General features: G+C 40.3%; 2 protein-coding genes across 5 annotated transcripts in view; one reads left to right on the plus strand and one right to left on the minus strand.

Moving 5' to 3' along the window:
* Positions 1 to 18,458, minus strand: part of LOC139025511 (zinc finger protein ZFP2-like) — a 118,262-nt gene extending 99,804 nt beyond the window's left edge. The window contains exon 1 of the transcript XR_011477103.1: positions 18,417 to 18,458. The gene's annotated coding sequence lies outside the window, so the exon portion shown is untranslated. The remainder of the gene's footprint in view (positions 1 to 18,416) is intronic.
* Positions 5,120 to 14,427, plus strand: LOC139025510 (zinc finger protein ZFP2-like). Of its 4 annotated transcripts, none has more exons than XM_070440654.1 (3): positions 5,120 to 5,741; positions 5,829 to 5,919; positions 13,286 to 14,427. In XM_070440654.1, the coding sequence occupies exons 1-3, from the start codon at positions 5,571 to 5,573 to the stop codon at positions 14,242 to 14,244; spliced, it is 1,221 nt and encodes a 406-aa protein (XP_070296755.1). In that variant the 5' UTR covers positions 5,120 to 5,570; the 3' UTR covers positions 14,245 to 14,427. The 4 variants fall into 4 exon arrangements, with proteins under 4 accessions (XP_070296755.1, XP_070296754.1, XP_070296753.1 ...); XM_070440653.1 differs by having other exon boundaries at positions 5,122 to 5,774; positions 5,814 to 5,919; XM_070440652.1 differs by having other exon boundaries at positions 5,124 to 5,795.
* Positions 18,459 to 18,920: the final 462 nt, after the last annotated feature.

Below are 18,920 nucleotides of genomic sequence, written 5' to 3' on the forward strand. Positions count from 1 at the left end.
TGGTTATATGCACTATCTGGCGAACATCGAAGCAAAGCATTTCGCTACACTCGCATTAACATCTGCTAACATGTGTATGTTGACAAATAAATTTTGATTTGATTTGATTTGATTTAATGTTACATGATTCCAGATGGCCGTTCTTCTTCATTTCACAAAGGAATAACCTCAAATTTCCAAAGACTGGTGACATCTCAGTGGAAGCGGTAGGAACTGCAAACAAGTTGATTAGAAATCTAGTATCCCAATGGAAACTCATTGAACAGACGGTGACCTCAAAAAAAAAATCTGAATGGTTAGTCTCTGGGTTTTGCCTGCTACTATGTTTGTGATACTCACAGACAGATCAAACAGTTGTAGAAACTTTCAGTGTTTTTCTTTAAATATACGAATAATATGCATATCTTATATTCTGGGGATGAGTAAGGAAGATTGAAATTGGGCACATTTTATCCAAAAGTGAAATGCTGCCCTATCCTAGAGAATTTTAACTACATCACACCTGCCAGACCCACTAGAAAAGCCAGCCATCTCAGCGAGCCGCGCATCAGCACCATTTTATTCTCTTCCGTCACTTTAACTTTTAGATAATAAAGCATTTTATCCTTCTATGGAATTAACAATAGAGGATTGGTTGATTTCCAGGTTTTAATTAAGTAATATTTAAGATGATTGATGAGAAAAGATTATCGTCAAGCTCTGGGTGATCTCCTGCACCTCAAAATGCCATGTTTTGAAATATACAGAGCAGACAGATTAAAAGTAATTTACATTGTAACTGCACTTCTGACTGCCAACTTTCTAACTCCGCCATTAACTTTATGACATCATAAAATTCCAGATGGATTATTGAGTCATTGTTAGTTTTACACTTAAGACATGACTTCGTGGTGTTGTGCTGTAAAGTCCGTGAATTTGTCTCTTGTATAATAAGGATATCATTTTGTCCACACACAGGCACAGACTTTGATAAAGACTTCCAAAAGTTTTTCCGCAGTTTAGGATCGACTGAGTTAAAAAAAGGGTTTCTCCTGTGCATTGCCAATGTAATCATTGCTAATGTTCTCCATTGATAACCTGAATGCAATTAACTTGTTGGCGGTGGTGGTGATGACGGCCTATTGGATAACGTCGTACCATCGGGATGCCCCAAAAAGAAGACGCTCTGGATTGATCACTGGACTTGATCATCAGGAGTCAGATGTGAAGGAGGAGGTTGATCATCAGGAGTCAGATGTGAAGGAGGAGGTTGATCATCAGGAGTCAGATGTGAAGGAGGTTGATCATCAGTGAACCTCTAAGATTGTGGCTGGGCTGGCGTTTCCACTTCCAGCTTGGTCATATATTTTGATACATTGAATGTTGATATTGTGAACCTATGTTATATATTTGTACCTCCTGTTTCATGAAGTGATGTCACAAAGTACTGCCCCTATATATACAGTGCAGTCGCAAAGTATTCAGACCCCTTCACCTTTTCCACATTTTGTTACGTTACAGCCTTTTTCTAAAATGGATAAAATATTTTTTCCCTCATTAATCTACACACAATACCCATAATAACATCACAATACCCCATAATGTCATCACAATACCCCATAATGACATCACAATACCCCATAATGACAAAACAAAAACATATTTGTATAAATGTTTCAAATGTATAGAAAACATCAACTGAAATATCACATTTACATACAGTACCAGTCAAAAGTTTGGACACACCTACTCATTCAAGGGTTTGTCTTTATTTTTACTATTTTCTACATTGTAGAATAATAGTGAAGATATGAAAACAATGAAATAACACAAATGGAATCAGGTATTAACTTGAGATTCTTCAAAGCAGGCACCCTTTGCCTTGATGACAGCTTTGCACACTCTTGGCATTCTCTCAACCAGCTTCATGAGGTAGTCACCTGGAATTAGTTTCAATTAACAGGTGTGCCTTGTTAAATGTTAATTTGTGGAATTTCTTTCCTTCTTAATGCATTTGAGACAATCAGTTGTGTTGTGACAATGTATGGGTGGCTCTCATGAGGATTGCCACAGGAAAAGAAGACCCAGAGTTACCTCTGCTGCAGAAGATACGTTCATTAGAGTTAACTGCACCTCAGATTGCAGCCCAAATAAATGCTTCACAGAGTTCAAGTAACAGACACATCTCAACATCAACTGTTCAGAGGTGACTGTGTGAATCAGGCCTTCATGGTTGAATTGCTGCATGCAAAAACACTGTTTACAAAAGCTTTGTTAAAGAACAAAAAGGCCCACACACTGTTTACAAATTGCTTTTCTTTCAAAAACAAGGACATTTCTAAGTGACCCCAAACTTTTGAACTGTAGTGTACATCTACATGATGTATTCTTACCATGTAGGATCAATATAGACCTAATCTGTTCATTATATACATCTACATGATGTATTGTTACACCATGTGGGAGCAGTATAGACCTACAGTAGCTAGCTACCGTTCGCTTCCCACACCCGCCCGCCCGACTAGCATTACTACTCTGGACGGTTCTGACTTAGAATATGTGTCACGAATATTACCGAAGGTGACTCCCCTTCCCGTTCGGGTGGCACTCGGCGGTCGTCGTCGCCGGTCTACTAGCTGCCACCGATCCCTTTTTCCTTTTCGTTTATGTCTGTCTAATTGTTTTCACCTGTTTCTTGTTGGGGTTTTGGGAGGGGTACTATTTAGGTTAGTTTCGCCCGCTAGTGTTTGTGCGGGCTTATTTTGTGTGTTCATGTTTTACGTCGTGAGTGGATTATTGGATTGTGGGATTTTCGCTGTCCAGCTTAATTTAAACAGTGGTCTGTGGGTTGTTTTGCGCCTGTGTCTTGGCGTCACCTTTTTGTACCTGTTCCTGTTTTATGCTGTGGACATTAAAGCGTTTTGTCCCCGTAATACTTTTGCTCTCTCTGCGCCTGACTCTACACCCATCATTCACCTGACGTTACAATATGTGGACAACTACAAATACCTAGGTGTCTGGCTAGACTGTAAACTCTCCTTCCAGACTCATATTAAACATTTCCAATCCAAAATTAAATCTAGAATCGGCATTCTATTTCGCAACAAAGCCTCCTTCACTCACACCGCCAAACTTACCCTAGTAAAACTGACTATCCTACCGATCCTCGACTTTGGTGATGTCATCTACAAAATAGCTTCCAATACTCTACTCAGCAAACTGGATGCAGTCTATCACAGTGCCATCCGTTTTGTTACCAAAGCCCCTTATACCACCGACCACTGCGACCTGTATGCTCTCGTTGGCTGGCCCTCGCTACATATTCGTCGGCAGACCTACTGGCTCCAGGTCATCTATAAGTCTTTGCTTGGTAAAGCTCCGTCTGATCTCAGCTCACTGGTCACAATAACAACACCCACCCGTAGCACGGGCTCCAGCAGGTATATCTCCCTGGTCATCCCCTAAGCCAACACCTGCTTTGGCCGCCTTTCCTTCCAGTTCTCTGCTGCCAGTGACTGGAACGAATTGCAAAAATCGCTGAAGCTGGAGACTTACATTTCCCTCACTACCTTTAAACATCAGCTATCTGAGCAGCTAACCGATCACTGCAGCTGTACATTGTCCATCTATAAATGGCCCACCCAATCTACCTACCTCATCCCCATATTGTTTTTATTTACTTTTCTGCTCTTTTGCACACCAATATCACTAATTGCACATCATCATCTGCTCATCTATCACTCCAGTGTTAATCTGCTAAANCTGTTTCTTGTTGGGGTTTTGGGAGGGGTACTATTTAGGTTAGTTTCGCCCGCTAGTGTTTGTGCGGGCTTATTTTGTGTGTTCATGTTTTACGTCGTGAGTGGATTATTGGATTGTGGGATTTTCGCTGTCCAGCTTAATTTAAACAGTGGTCTGTGGGTTGTTTTGCGCCTGTGTCTTGGCGTCACCTTTTTGTACCTGTTCCTGTTTTATGCTGTGGACATTAAAGCGTTTTGTCCCCGTAATACTTTTGCTCTCTCTGCGCCTGACTCTACACCCATCATTCACCTGACGTTACAATATGTGGACAACTACAAATACCTAGGTGTCTGGCTAGACTGTAAACTCTCCTTCCAGACTCATATTAAACATTTCCAATCCAAAATTAAATCTAGAATCGGCATTCTATTTCGCAACAAAGCCTCCTTCACTCACACCGCCAAACTTACCCTAGTAAAACTGACTATCCTACCGATCCTCGACTTTGGTGATGTCATCTACAAAATAGCTTCCAATACTCTACTCAGCAAACTGGATGCAGTCTATCACAGTGCCATCCGTTTTGTTACCAAAGCCCCTTATACCACCGACCACTGCGACCTGTATGCTCTCGTTGGCTGGCCCTCGCTACATATTCGTCGGCAGACCTACTGGCTCCAGGTCATCTATAAGTCTTTGCTTGGTAAAGCTCCGTCTGATCTCAGCTCACTGGTCACAATAACAACACCCACCCGTAGCACGGGCTCCAGCAGGTATATCTCCCTGGTCATCCCCTAAGCCAACACCTGCTTTGGCCGCCTTTCCTTCCAGTTCTCTGCTGCCAGTGACTGGAACGAATTGCAAAAATCGCTGAAGCTGGAGACTTACATTTCCCTCACTACCTTTAAACATCAGCTATCTGAGCAGCTAACCGATCACTGCAGCTGTACATTGTCCATCTATAAATGGCCCACCCAATCTACCTACCTCATCCCCATATTGTTTTTATTTACTTTTCTGCTCTTTTGCACACCAATATCACTAATTGCACATCATCATCTGCTCATCTATCACTCCAGTGTTAATCTGCTAAATTGTAATTACTTCTCTACTATGGCCTATTTATTGCCTTATCTCCTCATGCTATTTGCACACACTGTATATAGACTTTCTTTTTTTTCTATTGTGTTATTGACTGTATGTTTGTTTATTCCATGTGTAACTCTGTGTTGTCGTATGTGTCGAATTGCTTTGCTTTATCTTGGCCAGGTCGCAGTTGTAAATGAGAACTTGTTCTCAACTGGCCTACCTGGTTAAATAAAGGTTAAATAAAAAAATAAAAAACCTTTTTTTTTTTGATTTAGTATGACTTATTGAAACTGCCTTAAATGTGCTGTAGTAAAAAAAAAATATTCGCACTAATCAATCAACACATTCCTGTCTTTGTATGTGTCAATATAATAGTATTATTTAATTAAATCCATTTAAAATAATCTTTGTCTGAAAATAAAATATGATCCTCAACTGCGTTTCCCACTCCAGTCAGCAGACGGCGATGTGCGTCTTTCAGCCGATGCTGCTGCCGTGACGTATAATCTAGTGGACGGTTCTTCAGAAACAGCTCGTCAACCACCCCGGTAGCTTGCTAGCCAACATAACCGAAAGATTCAAGCTATTTATACGCTTTCGGTGTATATTAGCTACTGTGTTGTAGACACACTTCTGTCGTATCTACTTGTTAACCTATTTAATTTAATATTACGTTATTTTGTATTAGTCAGCTATAGTAGCTTGCTGGTTTAGTTAGCACGAGCGTAGTCGCTAATGATAGCTAGCTAACATCCTCGACCATGAGCTCCCTAAACTACTCTCCTCCTGTTAAAGAAGAGGAGGTCTGCTGGACGGAGAAAGAGGGTCTGTGGCAGAACATTGTTGTGAAAGAGGAGAAGGAAGAGGAGGATGTCACAGTAAAACAAGAAGTAGAGGGTGAGTCTGTTACAGTGAAAGAAGAAGAGAAAGACGTTTCAGTGAAAGAAGAGGAAGACGCGTTCAGAGTGAAAGAGGAGGCGGGGGATGTTACAGTAAAAGAAGAGGAGGAAGGGAAAGAGGAGGATGCCGTTTTTGGAGTGAAGAAGGAAGGGGAGATTACTGTCACATTGAAAGATGAAGAGGAGGAGATAGGAGATCTGATTAACACCAGTAAGTACCGTCTTCAATTTGTTTTTAACTTTGGATATTCGGAGTTGGCCCGTCAGACGAAGTAGAGAGCAAGCTACCCCTTGTTTTTTCCGTTCCGTTTCCAAAAAGTGACTTACCATAGACCCTTCTCAAATATATATCTGCTGACCGTAGACTGGGGGGCATGGCATGTTGTGATCTCCGTGTAGTGATGTTTTACTACACACCGTTCCCCCCAATAGTGCCATGCGAGAGTTGGGTTTGCTACACCAAAGATTATGGATATACTGACAAGATGTCTCTCTGCCCTAACAATGGGAGTCGTTGTCCACAAAGCGGCACTGCGGGTTGTCTAGCTCCCGCCTATCCTTTCTTTGGATTGGTGGATACTTCTTATTATTGTAAACTATTGTTTATGTTCTATGAGGGTTGTTGACGTCAACCGCATGTATTCAATGGAGAGAGATGCTAAACTACTAGCATGAATATGCACCGCATGTATTCAATGGAGAGAGATGCTAAGCTACTAGCATGAATATGCACCGCCTGTATTTAATGGAGAGAGATGCTAACCTACTAGCATGAATATGCATAGCGATCTGGAGACAACTCCTATAGTGTTTTTATCAAGGTTGTCGGTATGTCACGTGTCCACATAACAACTTAAGCATTACCAAACTTCTGTTAGATGAAGTAAACCTCACGTAGCAAGTAAGCCATTCATTTTGTTGTTGATCAAATTTGATACTTTTCACATTGGGATGATAATTGTTTCCACTTGGACACAACCTACTGTAGCCTACTGGCATGACCTAGAGTTATACAACCTACTGTAGCCTACTGGCATGACCTAGAGAGTTACAACCTACTGTAGCCTACTGGCATGACCTAGAGAGTTACAACCTATTGCAACAAACTCTCTTGACCTAGAGAGTTACAACCTACTGCAACAAACTCTCTTGACCTAGAGAGTTACAACCTACTGTAACCTACTGGCATGACCTAGAGAAGTTTACAACCTACTAACCTACTGGCATGACCTAGAGATTTACAACTACTGTAACCTACTGCATGACCTAGAGAGTTACAACCTACTGTAGCCTACTGGCATGACCTAGAGAGTTACAACCTACTGTAACCTACTAGGCATTGCACCTAGAGAGTTACAACCTACTGTAACCTACTGGCATGACCTAGAGAGATGCAACTACTGTAACCTACTGCATGACTAGAGAGTTTACAACTACTGTAATCTACTGGCATGACCTAAGAGAGTATCACAACTACTGTACCTACTGGCATGACCTAGATGAGATTACAACCTAACTGCAACAAACTCTCTTGACCTAGAGAGTTACAACCTACTGTAACCTACTGGCATGACCTAGAGAGATACAGCCTACTGTATCCTACTGGCATGACCTAGAGAGATACAACCTACTGTAACCTACTGGCATGACCTAGAGAGATACAACCTACTGTGTCATGCATGACCTAGAGAGATACAACCTACTGTATCCTACTGGCATGACCTAGAGAGATACAACCACTTGGATATAACCTACTGTAACCTCTGCTATTATTCTGACATTTCACATTCTTAAAATAAAGTGGTGATCCTATCTGACCTAAGACAGGGAATTTTTACTAGGATTAAATGTCAGGAATTGTGAATAACTGAGTTTAAATGTATTTGGGTAAGGTGTATGTAAACTTCCGACTTCAACTGTAGGTACCGTTACTATGTTAAAAACAGAGGCAGTTGTTGAACTGATGTGTGGTGTTAAAGGGGAAATCTGCAATTGCTACATTTAAATGATTTATTTCTATCCATTGATTCTTGAAGAATATAACACAAATGCCTCATGAGCTTAGTTCAACTGTTGTACCCCATCAGAACCCAAAATAAGCTTTTTTTACTCTGTTAAGAAACAATGTAAATCAACACTGTATTGCCTCAACATGGTTAAAACTATAATGTTGATATCATGGATGGTCAGTCCTTGCATCCATAGGTCTGTCTATGAATTTGAGAGTCGTTACATTTCTCCTGTCCCATCATCTTATTACCAAAACAGTGGTGGAATTAGTTTTGTTATTGTTTGAACTGCAGATTGGTTGATTGTTGTGGCTTTGCTAAAGGGGCAATCTAGGATTTAAATACAAACAGAATGGCAGCCCAAAGACCCGAGCTGTGTTTGAATACTCATACTAACCGCACTATTTGTGACGTAAATTGAGTATATAGTATGCTTATTAAGGCGGCAGGTAGCCTAGTGGTTAGAGGAGGTAGCCTAGTGGTTAGAGGAAGGGTTAGCTGTGGTTAGAGGAGGTAGCCTAGTGGTTAGAGGAGGTAGCCTAGTGGTTAGAGGAGGTAGCCTAGTGGTTAGAGGAGGTAGCCTAGTGGTTAGAGCTTTGGGCCAGTAACCGGAAGGTTGGTGGATTGAATCCCCGAGCTGACAAGGTAAAACTCTGTCGTTCTGCTCCAGAACAAGCCTGTTAACCCACTGTTCCCCGGGAGCCGAAGACATGGATCTCGATTATGGCAGCCCCCGCAACTCAGAGGGTTTGGGTTAAATGCAGAAGACACATTTCAGTTGAATACATTGTTGGACAACTGACTAGGTATCCCCCTAATTCCCTCTCCCTTATTTGTATGGATACAGTTAGAATGCCAAAAATTCCTGGATGTTGTACCACATTTGCCAAAATACGAAGTATACACGCAGTGGACACTATTTCTGTACTTTTAGGGCACATAATGCAATTCTTCAGAAAATGGGCGTGGCTTCACAACTTTTTCAGGTTTGAAGAATATGGCGAAAATATGCAGCCAAAGTCCCACGAGAGCAGATACAAATTCATTGCTTTAACTAATTATGACACATGTTAAGAAAATGTTGAGCAATGTAATAAAGTAGTGACTTTTCAAATAAGTTACGTTGGCTGATAATTTGTTAGCTACGCTGTCTTTACGAACCACATAGCATATCATTACAGCAGTATGTACCTGTATGTTAGCTAGCTACCTAACATTAGTTGGCTACTTATACATCAAACTTGCCAGTATATTAACTATATTCTATCTAACTAACTACCCAACGTTTATTGACTTGACTAATTTCTAGTTAGCGGGCTAGCTAGCTTGCTAAATGTATTAAGAGTCAGCTCAAACGTAGCTAGCTAATACTGCCTGGTACCAGTGCTGGTGTAGGCCTAGATAAGCATGTTTGTGCAGCGGTATCTTATCAGAGAGGAGTAAGCGAAGTATAAATATGTTGGCTAGCTAGCCGGCTACATGAAGTAAGAACATGTAATGTAAGATCTAATTAGGGTCACCTGGAAACACTGACCAACACTTTGGTTCCTACCATGTCTTCTTCTTTTCTGAGGTTAGCCAGCTACATATTGGCAGCGGTCCGAACACTTAAAAGACACACCCTCGTCCACTTACACGCTGCCCAAACCGGATGTGTTGCGTGTGCGAACGTTGCAAAATCAATTTACACATACATATTATTCAATCATTGCACCCACACTGCTCACACGCGCCAACGAGCATCTGCGTTGCCAGGTGCTGAAATACACGGCCAGGTCTCTGACCTCCTCCCTATAAGCTGTCTCATTGTTGTCGGTGATTTGCCTCGAAGCGAGCATAGAAGTAGTTTAGCTCGTCTGGTAGGCTCGTGTCACTGGGCAGCTCTCGGCTGTGCTTCCCTTTGTAGTCTGTAATAGTTTGCAAGTCCTGCCACATAAAACGAGCATCAGAGCCGGTGTAGTATGATTCAATATTAGCCCTGTATTGATGCTTTGCCTGTTTGATGGTTCGTTGCACGGCATAGCAGGATTTCTTGTAAGCCTCCGGGTTGAAAGTGGCAGCTCTGCCCTTTAGTTCAGTGCGGATGTTGCCTGTAATCCATGGCTTCTGGTTGAGGTATGGGATTTGGGTTGGTCACTGTGGGGACGACGTCCTCGATGCACCTATTGATAAAGCCAGTGACTGATGTGGTGTACTCCTCAATGCCATCAGAAGAATCCCAGAACATGTTCCAGTCTGTGATAGCACAACAGTCCTGTAGTTTAGCATTGCTTCATCTGACCACTTTTTTATAGACCGAGTCACTGGTGCTTCCTGCTTTAATTTTAGCTTGTAAGCAGGAATCAGGAGGATAGAGTTGTGGTTGGATTTACCAAATGGAGGGCGAGGGAGAGCTTTGTACGCGTCTCTGTGTGTGGAGTACAGTTGATCTACATTTTTTTCCCTCTGGTTGCACATTTAACATGTTGATAGAGATTTGGTAGAACTGATTTAAGTTTCCCTGCTTTAAAGTCTCCGGCCACTAGGAGCGCCTGTGATTGCTTTATGCCTCACTTTATATTGCTCTAATGTCAATATGCCTTGTATACTGTTGTTTAGGGTAGTTATCATTGTTTTAGTTTACTGCGGAGCCCCTAGTCCCACTCAACATGGCTCAGGCTTTTTTCCCACCTCCCACACATGCGGTGATCTCACCTATCATAACTGGTGCCTTCAGAGATGAAACCTCTCTTATCGTCACTCAATTCCTAGGTTTACCTCCACTGTACGAATTGCATAAATCGCTGAAGTTGGAGACATATCTCCCTCACTAACTTTAACCTGTCTAGGACAGGGGTTCCTCTAGCGCCACTCCTCCCACATTCCACTGAAAAGGCAGAGCGCGAAATTCAAAAAATATATTTTTAAAATATTTAACTTTCACACATTAACAAGTCCAATACAGCTAATGAAAGATAAACATCTTGTGAATCCAGCCAACATGTCCGATTTTTTAAATGTTTTACGCGAAAACACCACGTATATTATGTTAGCTCACCACCAAATACAAAAAAAGCACATACATTTTTCACAGCACAGGTAGCATGCACAAAACCAACCAAACTAACAATAACCAACCAACTAACCAAGAAACAACTTCATCAGATGACAGTCTATAACATGTTATTCAATAAATCTATGTTTTGTTCGAAAAATGTGCATATTTGAGGTATAAATCATAGTTTTACATTGCAGCTACAATCGGAATAGCACAGAAGCAGCCAGAGTAATTACAGAGACAAATTGAAATACTTCATCATAAAACATTTATGAAAATACATGATGTACAGCAAATTAAAGATAAACATCTTGTGAATCCAGCCAATATTTCCGATTCTTTAAGTGTTTTACAGCGAAAACACAATATAGCATTATATTAGCTTACTACAATAGCCAACACACAACAGCATTGATTCGTTAGGCACGTTAGCATAGCGAATAAACCAGCAAAAGATATTAATTTTTTTCACTAACCTTCTCAAACTCCATCAGATGACAGTCCTATAACATCATATTACACAATACATATATTGTTTGTTCGAAAATGTGCATATTTAGAGCTGAATTCCGTGGTTATACATTGTAAACATGTAGCATCTTTTTCCCAGAATGTCCGGATCTATTTCTGACACTCACCTATTCTGACCAAATAACTATTCAAACGTTACTAAAAATACATGTTGTATAGAAAATGATAGATACACTAGTTCTTAATGCAATCGCCGTGTTAGAATTCTAAAAATAACTTCAGTACGACATCCAGCTTACGTTATGGCGAGAGAGCGCCCAAAATCTGGGCGCAAACTAATAGTAAACAATTTTCGACAGATATATGAAATAACATCATAAATGGGTCCTACTTTTGATGATCTTCCATCAGAATGTTGTACAAGGGGTCCTTTGTCGGGAACAATCGTTGTTTGGTTTTAGAATGGCCTTTTTCCCTCGCGAATTAGCAAGCAAAACTAGCCAAGTGCCGCTAAGCTCTCCTTCGTGAACAAACGCAGGGAACGGAACACGCAAAAACTCCCGAAAAAAATTCAATAATCTGATTAAACTATATTGAAAAAACATACTTTACGATGATATTGTCACATTTATCAAATAAAATCAAAGCCGGAGATATTACACGTCTATAGGGAAAGCTTTACAGAAGCCAAAGCTGATGTCCATCCCGCGTCATCCTGAACAGAGGAAATTGGGTTCCATTCCAAGAGGCCTCTTTTCACCATAGAAAGAGCTAGAGACTCCATTTCACCTCTCACAGCCTATTGACATCTAGTGYAAGGCGTATGAAGTGCATGTATAGTCATAAATCTCAAGCAAAATGATAGGGAGGGCCTGGAACAGAGCCTCGATTTGAGATTTTTCACTTTCTGACAGGAAGTTTGCTGCAAAATTAGTTATGTTTTACTCACAGATATAATTCAAACGGTTTTAGAAACTTGAGAGTGTTTTCTATCCAATAGTAATAATAATATGCATATTGTACGAGCAAGAATAGAGTACGAGGCCGTTTAAATTGAGCACGATTTTTCCCCAAAGTGAAAATAGCGCCCTCTATCCTCAACAGGTTTTAAGCATCAGCTATCTCAGCAGCTTACCGATTGCTGCAGCTGTTACACAGCCCATCTGTAAATAGCTCATCCAACTGCCTACCTCATCCCCATGTTTTTATTTACTTTTGTTGCTCTTTTGCACACCAGTATTTCTACTTGCACATCTATCACTCCAGTGTTAATTTGCTAAATTGTAATTACTTTGCTACTACGGCGTATTTTTTTTTCTTTTTTTCGTAATGCTTTTCTTTATCTTGGCCAGGTCGCAGTTGTAAATGAGAACTTGTTCTCAACTGACCTACCTGGTTAAATAAAGGTGAAATACACAAAGTCTTAACTTTATTGACAACACCCAAATGGATACTGTCATTAACGTGATTCTTCAATAATTACACATAATTCTTAATACTGTAGCAAACATTATATTAAACAGGACATTCAAACGAGCCTTACAATTATAATCCAAAGTAGTGTGAAAGTACTCATAAGCAACCTGGAAATGGAGGTTACTCCCCTGAGTTTTCCCCCATTCACATTCAGAATACATTGTGAAAAACTAAAATCTTTGCTCACCATTTTTGCTCCAGGCAGATATAGTACATCCATAACTATTGGTTTCCTCATTAGCAGTGAGGAGTTTCTGCAATCAAATTGCCCTCGTGCCGCAATTCTAGCAAACACAGAAAGGGGCCTATATTGGAGACCAAAAGTCGTCTGGCACACTGCTTAGAGTTTCAACAACATGAATAACTTATTTCTAGTCAACAATCTTAGATGTTTCTACTAATGTGAAAACAAGACAAAATATGACTTCTTGCTCATTTTAAGACAATTGTCAAATAATTTTAACATTCATTACAGACGTCAATTGTTGTACAACATCATGGCTACGCTGTTGGCATCACCTTTTACAGTGGATTACCGCTGTTGTGGGCCTTTAACCATCTGTCTGACTTTGTTGTTCACACAGGAGAGAGATGGGACTATCGTGGATCCTCTGGGAAGCCTCAACAACATCATGATGCGGAAGAGGCAGAGAAGAGTCCCTCCAGATCAGAACACCTCAAGAAACGCCTGCAGAGACCCACAGGGAAGATAACTCACTGCTGCTCTGACTGTGGGAAGAGATTCACCTCATCAGGCATTATAATTCATCAGAGAACACACACAGGAGAGAAACCTTACAGCTGTGTTCAATGTGGGAAGAGTTTTGCTGCATCTAGCACTCTGACTCTACACCAGAGAACACACACAGGAGAGAAACCTTACAGCTGTGTGCAATGTGGGAAGAGTTTTGGTCAATCTGGCCATCTGACTCAACACAGGAGAATACACACAGGAGAGAAATCTTATAGCTGTGATCAATGTGGGAAGAGTTTTGGTCAATCTGGAGAGCTGACAGTGCACCAGAGAACACACACAGGAGAGAAACCTTATAGCTGTGTTTTATGTGGGAAGAGTTTTGGTCGATCTTGCCATCTGACTCAACACAAGAGGATACACACAGGAGAGAAACCTTATAGCTGTGACGAATGTGGGAAGACTTTTAGTCACTCTGGAGAGCTGACAGTGCACCAGAGAGCACACACAGGAGAGAAACCTTACATCTGTGTTCAATGTGGGAAGAGTTTTGGTAGATCTTTCCATCTGACTAGACACCAGAGATTACACACAGGAGAGAAATCTTACAGCTGTGTTCAATGTGGGAAGAGTTTTGGACAATCTGTCCATCTGACTCAACACCAGAGAATACACACAGGAGAGAAACCCTATAGCTGTGGTCAATGTGGGAAAAGATGTACTACATCTGGCTCTTTGACTCTACACCAGCGAACACACACAGGAGAGAAATCTTATAGCTGTGATCAGTGTGACAAGAGATACTCTGATAAAAGATATCTGATCAAACATCAGAAAATACATACATGAAGAAGTTGTTTCATGATATCAATGAAATGATGTCACAATGTAGAATGTTTTAACATTGTAGTAGGAGTATTTTAATGATGTCACAATGTAGAACCCTAAATGTTTGTCCCCTGTTCTATTGATTTCAGCATGATATGGATATTAGCCTCGGGGGGAAATCCAGGCTCTGAATTGAAAGAGTACTATTTATGTGATTTAACAAAAAGTGATTAACAAAAAAAGAGCTGTGTTACACTTACCATGTTGGTGACCCACTTGAATCAAAATGCAACACTTCAAAATGTAGCGAGCTGTTTTCTACAAATTGTCCTCTAACCAGGGATGTACACATTACTCCCAGATTCCGTTGGGTTTTTGAGCTGTTATTTTTAACAGGCCGTGCAACCTCATCTCCCTCCTCTCGGCACAATTGATTTCAACATGATATCGATGAGTGATGACAAATAAGTGTTGGGTTCCTTTGTTTAGCGATCCCTAAATTTAAATGCATCACTCTAAAATGTAGCTGACTGTCTTCTGCAGGTTGTCCTCTAACCAGTGAGGTAAAATATATCTCCCATTTCCATGTGTTTTTTTAGTTGTTAGTTTCAACAGCACATACAACCTGATTTTCCCCCTAATCGATATCAGTTATTTATTGCTACTTGTCAAAACAACAGCGTTTCTGGTGCTTGTGCAGTTTATAAGGTGCTTGTTTAAGTAATATGATTATTGTGGCAGATGTTTGTGTATATAGTACATTTTATGTTTAGGTTTTCAATTTATCACAAACTGTTTCTGCATTTGGACTATTGATTTGGACACGTTTAAACTGTGACATAGGGGATATCCCACCTAGCAAAATGTCGTTGAAAATAAGACTATGCCCGACGTACAATATTAAGTTTGGTTTTAGTTGAAAGTGAAAGGTGAAAAAACAACAATTTAATTTCAACGTACTTGCAACCTATACACATTGACGCAGTATAATAAATCGGTCTATAATCAATTTTATTAACAATCCTAATAAAATCATAGAGTCATAAATGTAGGGTATATCTGTTGTCTTAAGGGGGAAGGTGTTAAAGTCTTTGGTTTTTCCATTTATGTTCTGAGGTTGGACTTTAGCATGTAGGACGCACTGATTGGTGTCACCTCGTTAGTCAGTATGTGTTACACCTGAGCTGGTCCAGGTTCTATTTAAGAGTGTCTGGCCCAGTGCTCCAGTTGTCTTGATAGATGTGGAGAGTCAACACCTTTAGTTGTTCCACCTTTTTGGTTTGCTTCCTGTCTGTAAGTTTGGTGTGGGTTTTTCTTTTGTTTGCCTCTTGGGCAGATTTAGTGGGTCTCATGGTGGGTGTCTTTTAGGTCCCAGTTGTTGTTACTAGTCAACTTTCAGTGAACACTGAGAGCAAAACTGCAAGATTATGTTATAATACTTTTATTGGATCAAATGGTTGTTTTATGCAACAGAATAGAGGGTTCTTAGAACTATTGTGTCTGTGTGTTCTACTGAGGATGGGCCTCTGGGAGAGAACACTGACAGGAGATTTACAATGTCTTTTGGGTGATAAAACCTAAAGAGACCGCATTCCAGAGCATGAGTTAATGTTTCTATTCTATATGGTACCAGGGAGAGATGACCCCAGGGCCAGACCTTGGTCTCTACACAAAGAGAACTGTTTTTACAGCAGATACTGTCTGCTGAGAATTATAGGTATCTCTCATACAAATCTTAATCTTGGGACCTGTTCTATACATCTGTTGTTTGTCATGTAGGTTGAAAGGGGTGTATCTTGGCCGTAAAAGACATTTGTACTTTTGTATCGTGGCTCTCAACGAATCATCTGGGGGTGATTTGTCAACCAGCCATCATTATCGTAGAGCACTCAATTTATTGACTTTATATGTGTGCGTTGTCTTGACCTGCTCCCTTATTAATAAGTGAATAAAGATTTAGTTTAAGAATAACTCTGACTTGTGTGATAAGTTTGTCTCTCCTTATTTGATATAAAAGAAATTAACCACTTTTGGGCGATGGGGATGTGAATCTTCATTTGGTGACGCTCCTGACGACCTGGGTAAATGGTACACGAGGGATCCCTCAAACTTGGAATCTCAGGAGACCACACTTCGGGAACGGAGCAGATGGACCCACCTTTGATCTGAGAGGCAGCGAGCCGAGTGGATACCACATCTCAAACGTAGTTAAAAAAAATAAGAAAAAAAGGTGAGCGAAACAAGTGGAGTTTTTAGAAAAGCCTCGGAGGCTTTGGGTAGGCTTTGGGTGTGTATTCCTGTGTGAGGGTGGCACCTTGGAGGTGTGAAGAGGGCTGAGCCATCTATCTATGTGAACTGGATGAAAACTAGAATTTGTGTTTACTAGTTAAGACCATGTATGATATAGTATAAGATAGTAAGGTATAAGATAGTAAGGTGCACCTGTAATTATTCCCAGTATGAGAGGAGTTGCTAGAGTTATTAATTAAACCTTTTTCCATAAAGTTAGACTAGATTATACGTCACAGTGGCAGAATCACCTGAAAGACGCACATCGCCATCAGCTGACAGGAGTTGGTATCGCAGTTGAGAAAATACGTTCAGACAAAAAGCTAAATAGCGACTGCCCCTACAAACCAACGATTCTCGTTGAAAACGGGCGATGCGGCATCAGAAACAATTATTATAGTGTAAAAATGTACTACAAAGTGTAGCTAAACAGAATAACTTTGGTCATACCCACTCAGCACGTAACGGTCAAGGACGTCGAATTATGGGCGATATCAGGTCTGTCTTTTGTGGCCTCTATTTCGCCCTAAAATAGTCATCCCAAATTGGGCTCTGCGTATAACTATGTAAATGTCTCTCGGACAAGGTGACTTTTATCCATATATACTCTAAAAGTAGAAGTTCCAGGATTATCCTTTAGGGGTTCTTCAAATTGAAACTGTGGGGGAACCCCTAAAAGTTATTTGAAGAACCTTTTGTGGGAACCCCTATAAGTTCTTTGAAGAACCCCTTATCATGGTTCCTCAAATAACCTTTTGTGGGAACCCCTATAAGTTCTTTGAAGAACCCTTTTGGGGTTCATTTTTTAAACTCCCTGTCCTCCCTCCCTCCATTATAAAAACATATTTGAATAATAACAACAATTTTGATTTAAATAATTAATTAATAATGTCAGACCATAATAAATAATACATTTACTTTGTATAGTGCTTTTCATGACATAAAAAATTAAATAATGATCATGTACAATAAAAACAACATACATTAAAAATGAATCATAGGTAAACTAACAARATTGTAGACTTGATGCTAAATACAGATTTTTCAGCTTTAGTGTGTATATCATATTCACTTAGTTATGTTAAGAAGTTTGCCATCTTTATGACCGGCCCTGGTAACTTCACCCAAACTTCTCTTCTCCCCAGAACACAGTAACTTAAGAACAAAAGTGTTTTTCTGACATTTTTGCGAAATTTAAGAGAAAATGTTAAAAAAATACAGCCCTAGCAGAGCCCCAAGTCCCATGGGGATGTCCTCGAGGGCGTGGATGTTCTCCCCACCAAAGGCCAGCGGGATTTCACTCTCATGGTGAAATGGATTTCCACCGATGTGCAGTAAAGGAGTGAAGAGCGGTGAAATCTGTGTCAACAAAAGTAAGAAAAGATTAATACACATACAAAGAACATAACAAATGTTCAGCTGTAGTTTTATATAAGCATGCACACCTATGTTTATGAAGAAACAGATGATTGGTGCATAGGCATACCATGTCACGGACATAAAGGCCACTTGGGTCCTCATTGAAGAGGTAGGGCAAGAGCAGGATCGCTGCTGTGGTCTCCAGTCCTAGTAAAGTAAAGCAATGATCTTACTACACTTGCTAATTTTATTACAAAATACATTAGAGAAAGGGAAGGAATAAGAGCAAATACCTCTTCTGTATTGTCCTTCAGGGACTGTCAAAATAGCAGGATGATGTCCTCACCCCTGCCTCGCCTCTCTACCTCTGATAGTCCTTGAATTATCTTTTTGTCTATATCCATTCCATGGACTTGATTAATTTCTGAGAAGATCTGAAAAGGTCCTTGGCACACATTTGTATGCTAAGAGATGTCAGTTTGTATTGACTGCTATGTAGGTTAAATGTGCAGTTCAAATGCAGCTGTCCTACAACATATCTGTACCTTCTTCTTGATCCCAATTGCATTGTGTCCATGTTCTGTCCTATAAGAATTTCAAAGGAAGATACAATGTGTCAAAGAATAGTCTTACAAGCATTATAATATACAGTGGGGAGAACAAGTATTTGATACACTGCCGATTTTGCAGGTTTTCCTACTTACAAAGCATGTAGAGGTCTGTATCATAGGTACACTTCAACTGTGATAGACGGAATCTAAAACAAAAATCCCGAAAATCACATTGTATGATTTTTAAGTAATTAATTAGCATTTTATTGCAAGACATAAGTATTTGATACATCAGAAAAGCAGAACTTAATATTTGGTACTGAATCCTTTGTTTGCAATTACAGAGATCATACGTTTCCTGTAGTTCTTGACCAGGTTTGCACACACTGCAGCATGGATTTTGGCCCACTCCTCCATACAGACCTTCTCCAGATCCTTCAGGTTTCGGGGCTGTCGCTGGGCAATACGGACTTTCAGCTCCCTCCAAAGATTTTCTAT

This window comes from Salvelinus sp. IW2-2015, unplaced genomic scaffold (genome assembly GCF_002910315.2).
Source record: "Salvelinus sp. IW2-2015 unplaced genomic scaffold, ASM291031v2 Un_scaffold2797, whole genome shotgun sequence".
In the NCBI taxonomy this organism is placed as follows: domain Eukaryota; kingdom Metazoa; phylum Chordata; class Actinopteri; order Salmoniformes; family Salmonidae; genus Salvelinus; species Salvelinus sp. IW2-2015.

What these genes read in the sequence shown, in the direction of transcription:
- LOC139025510 (XM_070440650.1), top strand. Translation starts at nt 5,571, where the DNA reads ATGAGCTCCCTAAACTACTCTCCTCCTGTTAAAGAAGAGGAGGTCTGC. An exon ending in AGGAGATCTGATTAACACCA is followed by an intron (nt 5,920 to 13,285) that starts GTAAGTACCGTC and finishes TTGTTCACACAG; the next exon opens with GAGAGAGATGGGACTATCGT.